This window comes from Lipophrys pholis (assembly GCF_963383615.2).
Source record: "Lipophrys pholis genome assembly, chromosome: 23".
In the NCBI taxonomy this organism is placed as follows: domain Eukaryota; kingdom Metazoa; phylum Chordata; class Actinopteri; order Blenniiformes; family Blenniidae; genus Lipophrys; species Lipophrys pholis.
Genome location: NC_137645.1, coordinates 5,507,535 through 5,520,881, shown reverse-complemented (window position 1 = coordinate 5,520,881; position 13,347 = coordinate 5,507,535). Strand labels below are relative to the sequence as shown.

Genomic DNA, 13,347 nt, shown 5'->3' with positions numbered 1-13,347 from the left:
GCAACATATAAAGAATCTCTATTACTTTATTGCGATGTGTACGAAGCCTCAGAACAAATTGTCTCAAGCCGGACCGGTTTCAGTTACCCTGAATAAAAAAAAGTGCGGTGCAGAATTTTGCCGACACTCATTTTCAATGTGTATTTGTGAAAGAAAAAAAATTAAAAAAGGACAAGTGACTAGATTGATTGGATACTTTAAAATCCTGCCTGCAGCAACCACGCACACACACTCACACACAGTCACAGGAAAGTGGCAGTGGATGCGATATTTCTTTGTCTCCTGGGATCATCCTGCCTCAGATTATTTCTCCTGTGAGAGGAAACGGAGTGAAATGAACCCTGTTCATTGTGCTGCCGGTATCACTGGTGTGTAACGCAGCTCTGACCTGTTACATCATTTGTTAGGTTTCACTGAACTGACGATGTAAAAGGAACTTCTGGATGTTTTATTTATATTTTTTAGAGGGCAATTTTATTTAATTTTTTTTTGAGATTTATAGTTGTATCAATATTTTCATCATTACATTGTATTAATAAAATTAAATATGTAATCAAGGGGAGGCCTCAGTGGTACACAATTCATTTCAAGGACATTGTGGTTTCGATGTTGGCACGTGCAAGATCGGATGTTAGAGGCAGCTTAATAATGACAGTGCTCTACAATATGGTTCTGATTTCTATCTCAGCAATCCTGAAGGATCATCAGACAATCTTGATGTTTTTTAGAATGTGGTGATCTTTATTAAGGGCTCCCAACTGCGTTGTTCAGTTTAAGGTCGTCGCTGCGGGTGTGGCGGAGGTTAAGACACAGAACTTCCTATCACAATCAACAATAGTGATAATCATCAGAGTTTTGTGTGTTTTATGTTCCTTTCCTGACAATGCTTTGTTATGTAATGATCTCTTCTAGTTCTCCAGGCTGTTTCCCACCTGAATCCTTATTCCCTATATTCTTATCCATCATGCCCCCACCTCTGAATCCACCTGGTGTCTTCTTTTCTGGCGTCTTTCTGCGTTCACGTATCAGTTTACGGAGGTAGCTGTCCCACCCCATGGGACAAAGCATCTTTGTTTGTCTCTCACACACACCGGTGTTGTGTAACTGCGATGACCTTTCACTGACGACGGCAGCTTTCCTCAAAATCTCACACGCTCAAACTCAAATCTGGAGACACTCTGAGGAGTTTTTGACCTCGGCTTTTTCGAGAGGCCGCTCCTGTTTGAGTCCAATCACAGTGAGCGATCAGGCAGAACGGCTGCAAGAAGAAACCGTCCTGAAATAAAAGGAAACATCGTGAGAAATGTTGGAAATGCATAAATACCACTTTTTTGTCTTAAATCTTGAAACTTGTTATAACTTCCAAACTGGCTCTGATTGCACTTCTGATGGGTTTCAGACGCTCGCTGGTGGCTGAAGATAGTTTGTGTTCAGGTCACAGCATGAAATGAGCTTGATTTGTAAACTGTGACTAACTTGTGTAAACAAATGTCTGTCAGCAGAGTTGCAGAGACTGAGTTCACTTTGATCAGCAGATTTAAACGATTTGAGCAGAAAACAAGGAAAATCAGGTTGAAATTGACTCTGAATTTCTTCAGACTTTGAACGAACGGAGGCTGTCAGTGCGTTTGAATGGACGAGCTCTGTGATTGGCTGTTGTTGCTCCTGACACATGTGATGGGGAGCTTCTGATTGGCTGCTGCTGTCCTGATGCAAGTGTGAGTCATCTTCTATTCTGGGCATGCAGAGTTGACACGGGGTCGTGACCTCTCATCCCTGTGGTGACCACTGTGATGTCATCACACTTCCTGCCCCCCCTCCTGTCTCCACGATCCACTCAGGTTTGGGACATCAAAGCAGTGAGGCGGAGGAGGAGCATTTTGAGTGTTTTCGTGATGTTTTCACCACGCCAATTGTAGCGACACCAGATCATGTTGATGAATAGAAATTCATGCATCGATATTAATTTACTTCACAATTAACCGCAGATCAGTGATGGAACAAGAGGAACTCTCTGAACTGCCATCACCAACATGTTTGCGAGCGTGACCAAATGAGTTTGCACACAGCATTTCACAGACGTGGGATAGCAGGAGTCAGTCCTTAATTTTATCTGAAGAAATTGGACATTTTTAATCCCCACTGTTTCCGATTCAGTCGGTTATTTGTGTGTCGCGTCAACAGAAATATAGGTTTTAGTTTCCAGTGAAGCCAAACAGATTCTAAGTTGAGGGGTCATTATGTTCCAGTTATAAACCCACATAAATTCTCCATAAAAGATCCAACAACTGTTGTTTTCCTTTGCGTTGTTCCACCGCTAACAATTAAAACTGCATTACTGAAAAGTCATCACAGACAGTAACCCAAATGTATGAAGCTAAAAATAACATCCACATTCGAACTCAAAAGCAAAATCTGGAACAGGCCGCACATTTTTACCCTCTGTGCTTATATAAAAGGCCGATGGGGTTGTGTGGGTGGTTGGTTGGTGGTAGCTGGGTGGAGCAGTGGATGGTATAATAAATGGTCACAGGGGTGGACAAAGTGGAGCGATGGAGAGTCATCCAGTTTTCCATCATGCCTTTACAAAGAGCTGCAGATAAAACAGAGGAGTCAGACTGGAGAAGCAGCCACAACTTTTTCTTCCCTGTTACAACTTCCATCTTATATTCTGTATTTTACTATGTTGATTTTTCCTCTCCCTTTCTCTCAGCGGCGTCTCGCTCAAGGCAGAGTTCAGGAGTTCAGAGAAGAGCGGAGAGACGCAGTCGAGTCATGCCAAGACTGTAATAGCAGTCAGACTCATTCTTTACTCACGTTACATCATCGACACAAAACAAGTTTTACTCACTGATGAACTTCACAGCCTTTACAAGGCTGAAAGGATCAATATTTGAATGAAAATCATTATGAATGTAAAACTGTAGTATTAATCTCCTGTTTCAGTAACTCTGGTTGTCAAAGGCTTTTACACCAAGTGAACAGGGATAACTTTATTGAGTTATATATGCGACACTGAGGAGGCTGCACCAATCCGCGTGACTGTACCGCCCCCTACTGGAGGATGAAACATGTAACAACCCAGGATCCAAAAACACGTCTCTCTTCCCTTTAAAACATGGAACCGTCATTAAGTAAATACACGTGAGTGATTATGACATTTTGAAATAAGATAAGTCGTTTTAAATCTTTCCCATTGAAAGCTACTAAAAGAACACATTAATGTCTATGTGCTGGTCTTGGTGGGTTTATGTACTGACATCAGCAAGTCAACCAACTTGTCCAACTTACTCCAACTCACTACTGCCACCTACTGTACAAAAGTGGCATTGCAAACGAATTGCTCAAATGTCAAATTAAAAAAAGAAAGTTGGCCACTTTGATTTCATGTCTTGTGTAAATTGATCAGCTTTTACCATGAAACCATCTGTCCACTCTTTCCTCCGACTAACCTCACCCTGGCTCGTTAGGCTGTGTGCTGACTTTTAAAAGACATGAGATCATCGGGGGTGACTGGAACCCGCCGAAAACCGCCTCACAAATTATGTGTCCCTTAAGTGTCATATCCCATTTCTGGGTCAAATTTTCCCAAATCTGTAAAAGTCACTGGATTGCACGCATTGTGCCGTTGGCGCCACCACTTTCTGCATCACGTTTTGTGAGTCTGCAGAGAAATGTTGTGTGGAGCATGCATCACTCTGATCACTTGCCCCGACTAATCTCCGTTGTCATCAAGTCCAGAAAGTTGGAAACTGCAAACTTGAGAAAAACCACGAGTGAAACAGGCTTGAAAAATAATAACTCAAGTTCTGAAATAGTACATTTTCTGGGAAATGGCACAATACACAATATTCAGGCTTATTGTATAGGACAGCATGTGGGTCTCCAAAGTGACTCGATACTGCCAAGTGATGGACAAAAGAGGCATTACCTCAATGCAAATACATGCTCACGCGTTTCAGTGATGACGACTGCTACGAAACAAGAGAAAAACAGAACAAGCGATGTTGTTCTCTAATGAATCACAGTGAAGTGAGTGGTTTGTTGGCTGCGATCACCACTGCATGGTCTTGGATCGGGTCAGTTTCCTGGTCAGAGCGTGGCGGACAGTTAGCATGTAGGAGCGGCGGTCCGGCAGAGGGCGCTGCTGGTCCAGCACCAGCCTGAAACACAGGGGTTCAAACTCATTATTATGCAAGGTGACACGGTGCACGGTTTGATATCAAGTGGCTTGGATGAATGGAATGACTTTGGAATGTTTTCTTTACTTTTAAAGAGGCATCGGTAAATTATAAAAATTAAATATCTGTTCACAAAACCTGAACAAAAACCATTATAACGATGCATCACAGTGCAAAATACAATTTGTATTTCACAGTTTGTTTTCACAAATTTACTTGAACAGTGTGCAAGTGTGAAAAAGTGTGATCAGCTGAATATAACACGCGATACACACCTGATGAGCTGAAACACTGCAGCCTCCACTGCCAACACGGCTTCAGCCACTGACAGCTCCCCGAAACTACACCTGCACATTCAAATAAAGAGTTACAGTTAATTCTGTGATATTCTAAGGATCAACTTTGTTCATAAGCCCATGTTATTTACAGAGAATTTAGGATTTTCATCCTTAAATTCTGAGTATTGCAAAGATATGATAAACACATTGCATTTTCACAAAGATGATTGTTCATAACATCTACTTGAACAAGGCAATATTTCAAATTAAAGCGCACAAACCTCAAATCCTTGGCAAGTCTCTGTCCTTCCTCTGTTGTCACCTCCCTGCCGATCTCCAAATCCGCCTTATTGGCTACCAGCACTGTGGGAACCACTGACACACACACACACACACACACACACACACACACACACACACACACACACACACACACACACACACACACACACACACACACACACACACACACACACACACACACACACACACACACACACACACACACACACACACACACAGTGAACACGTTCAACACACAATCGGTAGAGTCCGAGGCAGTCAGCCAAACATTTTCCAGTTTGACCATTTCTTGTGGCATAAAATAAAGTTTCCTTCAGTAATGTGTGAGTGAGCCTCTCACCCAGACTCTGTTTGGTCTGGTCGATGAGGCTCTTGAGTTGTGGGACCTCCAGGAAGCTGCAGCGTTGTGTGATGGAGTAGAGCAGCAGGAAGCCGTCGGCCCAGCGGATGGAGGCCTCCAGTGAAGCCACAGAGCTCTCCTGAAGGACAAAACTTGGTCACACTCTGTCTTTCACGAGTTAGATGTGTCTCACAAAGGTTACCTTCCAAGCTACATCCAATATCTCCAGATCCACAGATTCCTGATCCACCATCCGACTGCATCTGTAGGTCATCTCTGCAGAAAGACACACTTAGTGTGGATCTGCCAAGTGAATGAAACAGGTTGGTCAGTTTGTCTTACCCTTCTTATGGTCATATTCACCGATGAAGCGTTTGGTTATGAAACGGACACACAGAGCTGGAGACACAAAGCAGACACGGTCAGTGGAGAAAGAAACACAAGAGTTCCCTCACATGCTCTCACATTAACAAGCCGGAGCTACAGGTCTGCATCCTGTCTGCCGCACCAAACACTTGCACGACGTGTGTCGTCAGATCTCGACATTGTTGCTTTTGGAGTTTCTGAACGCACGGGTGCTTTGTCTGTGTTTAGGTGGAAGGAGCCTGGAAAGTTCATGTTTGTTTGACTTGCTGCCGAGGGGCTCGCTGCATTATAGCGGGACACATTAAAAGGTCATTGCCTATGCTGTCATTTGAGCCTCTGCTGAAGCAGAAACACAGTTTTGTTTTCATTCAGGTCCTCTGTCCACAAGTGAATCAGCAGAGAAATGTAGCAGTCAGCTCTAGTTTCCTCTGGGAATCATCTACTTTGACAGTGAAGTCAAAAACAAGGCCTAAGTGCTTCACTACTCCAGGCTTGGGTGTAGTTTCCATTTTTAGCAGAAACCCTTCAAACTGTGTCTAAGTGTGACCTCTTTCACTCACTGATGATCAACCTGTTACACAATCCACCACTCAACCACACACTGCCCTCCTCCTCCTCCTCCTCCCTCTGTGTTTTCCACTCTCTCTTCAGGCCTTCAGGACTGTGGTTTACCTGTTTTTCCAGTGTTGTGAGCTCCCAGAATGAGAAGTTTAAGAGGGACCATTTTCCTGCTTGTTAGAGTGTTGAGCGTCCAGCTGTTTGTACCTTCATGAAAGCCCTGCAGGGGCCGGCAGAGGTAGTTTATCTGAAAGCTTGCACCAGCAGTTGAGGTATTTAGTCACTCAAAGAAAGTCTGAGGAATATCTAACATAACAATGCCTGGATCTCTGGGTGATGCAGCTGGACAGTATATAAAAGAATTAATTAATGAAAAAACTGACAACAAACGGAGTCAATGCTGCCACCCAATGGACAACAGAGGCATGGTTTACATTTTACAACTCAACCCTTTAAAGGTAAAACATTCATTTTATGGCTCAGGCTCTTTTCAGTTTGTATTTCAATTTAAGAAGCCCCAGAATTTTTTCTATAAAAAATCTGAATTACAGGCTGGTTAGGCCAAACTTCATCAGCCAAACCTGCAGCACAAAATATACATTTATAAACAAAATTTAAAAAGCAAACTTTACCTTTCACGTTGAAATAAAGTCCAGATATGGCGAGAAGTACTAAAGAGAGCAGTGCTCTGTCTGACACTGAGCAGACTGCAGGAGGGATGGGACTGTCCTCTCTGCTTGTGTTTGGGTATAAGGCCTCTCTTCTCTCTCTCTCTCTCGCTCCCTCTCTCTCTCCCTATGGGGATAAAATATGAGTCATTCTGTAGAAACTGTGTCCAACTTCAAGCACAGAGCTCATTCAGGGCACATTTGCACCCTTATCTTAAACTACATCTCCTAAACTGAAGAGCATCATCATTGTAGTGACTCTGATTGATTCAGGTGGAATAAAAACACAGCGGGAGTTCTGAACATATCAAAAGTGTAATTTCCCAGAGGTGTGCCATTAATGCTCATTATCTTAGTGCTCTGTGGCTGTGACATTCCCTCAGGACTCTGCTAAAACCTGCACGCTACAGTAGCGTGGACTTATTTCACAAACACCGTTCGGCGAAGGCAGCCTGGAAAGTTTGCGGTTTGTTTGATTCAGTGTCGGCTGTAAATAAACAGTGACAACTTGTGATGGAAAGGACAATGATATTTGCATCTAATGCCACAACATGACCAAAAGAAGTAAAACTCAAGTCTTGGGAGTTTCTGCATTTCTTCTCCATTTCAAATGTTTACAGTTGACCTCCAACAAAAATAGTCATCCAAAAATTGTTGCCCTTTAACTGAAACTACTTCATATATTCTCCAGGAAGTAAAGAAACAACGTAAATAGTTTCACTGAAGGTTCAGTGTATCTGAGAATTAAACATAATCAAGCCAAAAACACTTTGTATAACCAACATAGCAAGACCAAACAATAATGAACTTAGTGACATTTGTAGGAGTTTATTTATATTTTCAGCATCGTTCAACAAAGCTCGCTCACAGGAGTGAAAACGATTTACAACAAGCATCGAGGACAGGTTTAAATTAAAGAGCAACACCAAGTTTGTTTTTTTCTTTTGTAGGGAGAAGTGTTAAGTGTTGTTACAGAACAGGAGAGAGTTTTTGTCTCAGCAGACGGACGGCTCCTCCACGGCGGCGGCTCCTTCCGTGATGGCTTTCACGCACTTCGCCATCGTCTGAGACGCTCTGCTGATGGAGTCTGGACAGAGACGGAGCTTTAAGTTTTTCATCTGAAGGCACGCGCACGTGCGCGCACACACACATACACACACGCACGCACTCTTACCTGTCATGTAGAAGTCTTTTGCTGAAAGCTGAGGTGGCACCAGGGGAGCTGCAAGAAGGTCCTGGTTCACAGTCTGAGAGGACGAAACATTTCAGTTAAAAATACTTGATTGACACTTGACATAAATCAATGTCCAGTTAGGAGGATAAAAAAGAGATTTGAAGAAACTTCTGATGTTTCTGAGAGACTGCAGACAGACTGTGAGTACCTGCGTGAGCTCAATGGCCTGTTTGAAGTAATTTGCCTCCTCCACGTCATCGTAACGAACCAGGTTTGGAGAAACCTCGGCAAGCCTGGACCGCACCTCCTCCAGAGAGTCATAGGGCAGCGCGACACCGGCCAGCTGCAAACACACCAATGCCAGATGTTGAATCGCACGGCGCTCCAAGACGAGTTCAGCTTGTGTGTGTGTGTGTGTGTGTGAAAGAGATGTCCTCCTCACCTCAGATATTGCTCTGATGACCTTCCAGTCTTCTCGGGCCATGCCCGGCGCAGTGACCGCCACCTTGGTGTGCTGGCTTCGGCCTTCAGTGTTCACATAGGTGGCGTTTTTCTCTGTGTAAGCAGCTCCAGGCAGGATGATGTCTGCCATTGGGGCTCCTACATCACCATGGTGACCTGGAAGGTTGAGGACAAACGTTAAGAAGAAAAACCTGATGAGATCCGATGAGTGAAAACCAACCGAGTGTGTGTGTGTGTGTGTGTGTGTGTGTGTGTGTGTGTGTGTGTGTGTGTGTGTGTGTGTGTGTGGGCGTACCCTGGTAGATGATAAAGCTGTTTTTGGGCAGGTCGGCTCGGGTGATGCAGCCGGCATCGGCGCCCAGCAGGAACAGGACTTTAGGCGGGTTCTTCCTGATGGCGTCCACCCCGGCCTTGTAGCCCAGATCCAACGCAGCCACCTGACTGGCCACCCTAAACACACACAGACATTTCTCTCAGTGCGCTAAGTCAAACCTTCGTGTGTATCATTAGCAGACCTGGAAGAGATGCTGTAGATTTCAATCAAGACTGATGTCAAGACCATCTGGGATTGAACTAGAAACCTGCTCGAGTTGACCGCTGCCCTGTCGTACCTGTGCAGGACATTGAGGACCTTCCAGCCGTCCTCCACTCCACTGCTGGCCCTGGCATTCTGAGCGATGGTGGAGACGGCACTCAGAATGGCGGCGCCGTCCTCCCGCTGCAGGGCGCTGCTGCCCACCACCACCACGGGACGTTTGGCGGCTGAGAGCACCTGCAGACGGAGGGAAGGGAAAAAAGAGGAAGTGAGAGCTGAAAAAAAAAAGCTTCCTTCCAATTGGATCACACAGATGTTTCTGTGTGTGTGTTTTACCTGACAGAACGGGTGTGTGCCGTTCGCCAGCTCCTTTAGAACGGAGGTCTCCTCTCCCAGGTGGTCGTACGAGTAGCTCAGGTCGACACTGTGGCCCACCATGGCGACCTGGAGCTCATTGTGGAGCCAGCTGACCAGGGAGAAACACACATTTAAGAATGACGAAGAAAACACTAAACCAAATGATGCAACTATAGCGAGTATATCTCTTTACCTTTTGCGGATTCTGGCGTTGAACAGCGGGGCCTCGTACCTCGGGTTGGTTCCTACCAGTAGCAGCAGATCGGAGTCCTCAATCCCGGCAATTCGGGAGTTGAGGAGGTAGTTGGAACGCAGGTCGGAGCTGAGATGAAGACAAACAAAATGAAACAGCTCATGAAGCCGCAGTGATGCACATTTCACAGCTCAGCAACGTCAGACAGCCTTCCTCACCCGGCGCCGGCCATCGGGAACACCTCCTCCGTGCAGAGGTTCTCCGAGTTGAGTCTATTGAGGACGTCTTTGAGAGCGATGAGCGCTTCGGCGTCGGCCATGCCTCCTGCGATGGCTGCGACGTCGTTGCCCTGCACGCTTTGCAGCTACAAAAACACATAGAGATCAACTCACACCGACGGGAAAACGTCTTGCTGCAGGAAAACAAAGAGCAACACACACTTACTGCTCCTGCTACACGAGTGAGAGCATCCTCCCAGGAGGTCGGGGTCAGCTGACCTGACTTGTCCTTCACCATTGGCTGGGTCAACCGTTGCCTCTTCAGACCATCATATGCAAACCTGCAGGTCCACATTACAGGAAAACCACGTCAATAATATACGGGTGAATCACCCAGCAATGCAGATTTTACTCCGCGTGCATTACCTGGTCTTATCAGAAATCCACTCTTCATTGACGTCCTCGTTCAGCCGGGGCATCACCCTCATCACTTCCCCTCCTCTTGTGCTCACCACGATGTTACTCCCCACAGCGTCCAGCACATCAATGGACTCCGTTTTCCTGCAGGGAAGAGAGAAAACGAAACAATTTACACCTCTTCTGGCTGAAGAAATGTTTTAAAAATCGGTGTGAGAGTCAAACAAATTCCCACCTCGTCTCCCACGGACGTGCAGTGAAAGCATAGGGTTTGGAGGTGAGCGCGCCCACAGGGCAGACGTCGATGACGTTGCCCGAAAGCTCCGACATGAACATTTTCTCTACGTATGTGCCAATCTGAAGGTTGTTTCCTCTGCCCGTTGTTCCCAGGTCCTCCACTCCAGCGATCTCACTGGCAAACCTGGCAACAAACACAATGTGACATTAGCGATCGATATAAACCTGAATTTCATGCGACTGCAGACTGTCTGCACTTACCGAACGCAGCGCGTGCACTGGATACAGCGGGTCATGATGGTTTTGATGAGTGGTCCGATATTTTTGTCCTCCACTGCTCTCTTTCCTTCTGAGAAGCGGCTGCGGTCTGAGCCAAACTGCATGGACTGATCCTGAGGGCGGAGATGGACTTGTCAAATAAACGTCACCGTGGCGACGTCTCACAGTCACGCTGCTTGTCAGGTTACCTGCAGGTCGCACTCTCCTCCTTGATCACAAATGGGACAGTCCAGCGGGTGATTGGCCAGCAGAAACTCCATCACTCCCTCTCTGATGACACACAACAAGCCTGTTTACTAAAGCTCAACTGGACACTAATAACGCTTGAACTCTGAAGCATGGATCAGACGGTGAGCTTTGCACCTGGCTTTGCGTGTCTTCTCCGAGTTGGTGAGGATGTTCCACCCTTTCATCACAGGCATGGCGCAGGCTGCTACGGGCTAAAGACAACATTTGCAACAGTTACTGAAACGTGCAGCTTTATCTAAGAGTGAGTTGTTCAGATTTGTTCCGTTACCTTAGGTGCTTTCTCGATCTCCACCAAACACATGCGGCAGTTTCCCGCCACCGAGAGCCGCTCATGGTAACAGAACCTGGGGATCTGAATGCCCGCCTTCTCACACGCCTGATCAAAAGAGAATATTGGAAAAATTGAGACGTTAATGGAGATCTGAACAGATTTGTTACTTACACATATAACAAAGACCTTAAAATTCAACTTTCTGCAATATTTCAGTTGAATTGAACCTCCAGACGTGACACACTCTCAGAGCTAACATGTTTTAAACAATGCTTGCAGTGAGTATTTCTTGATTTCTTGCCTGTAACACAGTCGTTCCGGGCAACACCTCGATCGGTTTCCCATCCACAAACACTTCCACCATGTTGCTGGCAGCACGCACTGAAGTACGCACTGAAATCGAACAAAGCAGACGACCAAACAATGAACCGAAGGCACAATTTTCTGCTTAACTTTTCTTAAGACACACAGACTGCTCTTACCGGGGTTGGGAGATGCCAGGCTGCCCTTGGCGGCTCCGGCAAGAGCTCGGCCGACGGTCGGCAGTCGCAGCATGGTGCTGTGGAAAGAACCAAATGAGCCAACATACACTTTGAACTCCAATCAAAAATCTGCTGGATCAGAACAAAACAAAGGGCCTGTTGATTAAAGGAGTGCACTGACTACTATCCCTGACTACTTTCTTTATGTGCTTGGTAATTATTTTGTCTACATAATTGAAGACAAAAGTCAAATACAAATTTCCAGAACTTAGCTTGAACAAATAATCTAAAACCGAGTACAACAAATAAAAAAACTAACAAAAGCAATGAATAAAAGCATATTAGCAACATAAATATTGAGGTTATAAAAACAGACCTCAATGATTGCCTATTATGATGATTGAGGATGACCTGTTGAAAATATGTTATTACTTTACACACTCTGCATGACATACAGAGGTATGGCTTAATCTAAACATGGAAGAGTCCTATTAGCATTATTATTTATATGATCAACTTTAACAATTTTATGAAGAAATCCAACATATTGTTGCACTGCTAACTGCATATTTGAAAATTCAGGCACCCTTACCTCCAAAAGGTTTATGGTTCATTTAAGGTCATAGTATTAACCTAATATGACTCAAACAAAAATAAGGTCAGCTCTTCAGTGATGTCACCACAACAGGGTCGGTTATGTCACTTTTCAAAAACACAGAAGTCAGGTGTGCATTCAATTAAAAGCAAACACAAAACAAGTAATGTACTAGATTACTTTTAAGTTCACCTGTGAAGCACTTCACTCTCACTTGGATTCTTTGAAATTTACTCTCAGAGAAGATCGCAAAGTCACGTGTATATAGCTCACAAAAACATAATTTAGTGCCTGGCCGTTGTTTATGCGGTCCAGGCTGAGCTTAAAACTTTTAAAACCTCTTAAAACTCAGTGACTGTGTGCATAACCAGAGTCTCTCCAGTCAGTGTTACGTAGCTCCGTCACAGTCACTGTCAACAACAAGCACTGGAGCGCTCTATCTATGCCCCAAACAAATTAAGGAGATAACACATATAGGCTAATTCAATATTAAATGTTAATAATTGTGTAACACTTAATAATAGAAGTAACAGACATTCCAATGAGATCAACTTGCTTGCAGGCTAACAGCGTTAGCTACTCAAGGACACAGACATGGGATGTTGTTAGAGGGTACGTGACGTTGTAAGATCAAAAACCGGCTTTTCCGTGTCGCCAAAACAAACAACGAATAGAAATAAATGTTTTCATTACCGCATGATATGTTTCCGGTGCTTACCTATCGCTATTTGGCCTTCTGGACCAGAACAGCGGTGATCTTAGAAGTGAGAAGCTATGGCGTTAGCGGAAATCACTTTGTACCAACTTCCGGTTCAACGGAGTTCTCACGTTTCATAATACAAATCTTATTGTCTGCACCGTCGTAGATGTAATTAAATATTTTAACAATACTGAATAATAATTTCACAAAAATACATTGTACGATTTCACCATGAACCCTGTCACTTTATGATAGGCCAGTTCTTATTTATACTATGCAATTATATTCAACTAAAACTTTGCTATAGTGCCGCTAAGAACGCACAGATAACAGCTCCTTATTTAATTTTACATTCATTCATAAAAATGCCAATATAAATATTCTTACAATTTATCTAATGACATAAGCCTAAACAAAATAAAACTAAAGAAGACGGACTTCCGGTACGATGGGCTACATCCGGATACCGTTGTAATAATGGTTC

The 13,347-nt window shown here is 44.5% G+C and overlaps 2 protein-coding genes across 3 annotated transcripts; both read right to left on the bottom strand.

Moving 5' to 3' along the window:
- Window positions 1-726: 726 nt before the first annotated feature.
- On the bottom strand, window positions 727-6,192 carry LOC308127800 (ras-related and estrogen-regulated growth inhibitor; the record flags this gene model as incomplete). Its single annotated transcript, XM_080493126.1, has 7 exons — window positions 727-4,163; window positions 4,457-4,528; window positions 4,741-4,834; window positions 5,103-5,241; window positions 5,305-5,378; window positions 5,445-5,501; window positions 6,141-6,192. The coding sequence occupies 7 exons, from the start codon at window positions 6,190-6,192 to the stop codon at window positions 4,055-4,057; spliced, it is 597 nt and encodes a 198-aa protein (XP_080349252.1). The 3' UTR covers window positions 727-4,054.
- Window positions 6,193-7,498: 1,306 nt separating this feature from the next.
- On the bottom strand, window positions 7,499-12,969 carry ndufs1 (NADH:ubiquinone oxidoreductase core subunit S1). 2 transcript variants are annotated; one of them, XM_080492638.1, is made up of 19 exons: window positions 12,882-12,969; window positions 11,569-11,645; window positions 11,388-11,479; window positions 11,084-11,191; window positions 10,930-11,006; window positions 10,755-10,836; window positions 10,549-10,679; window positions 10,286-10,471; window positions 10,060-10,194; window positions 9,860-9,974; window positions 9,634-9,779; window positions 9,416-9,544; window positions 9,202-9,331; window positions 8,942-9,102; window positions 8,626-8,780; window positions 8,311-8,486; window positions 8,077-8,211; window positions 7,869-7,941; window positions 7,499-7,781 (listed from the first exon to the last, which is right to left on the bottom strand). In XM_080492638.1, exons 2-19 carry the CDS (start codon window positions 11,639-11,641, stop codon window positions 7,690-7,692), a joined length of 2,196 nt encoding a protein of 731 aa, XP_080348764.1. In that variant the 5' UTR covers window positions 11,642-11,645; window positions 12,882-12,969; the 3' UTR covers window positions 7,499-7,689. The 2 variants fall into 2 exon arrangements, with proteins under 2 accessions (XP_080348764.1, XP_080348763.1); XM_080492637.1 differs by having other exon boundaries at window positions 12,857-12,965.
- Between the last annotated feature and the right edge of the window lie 378 nt (window positions 12,970-13,347).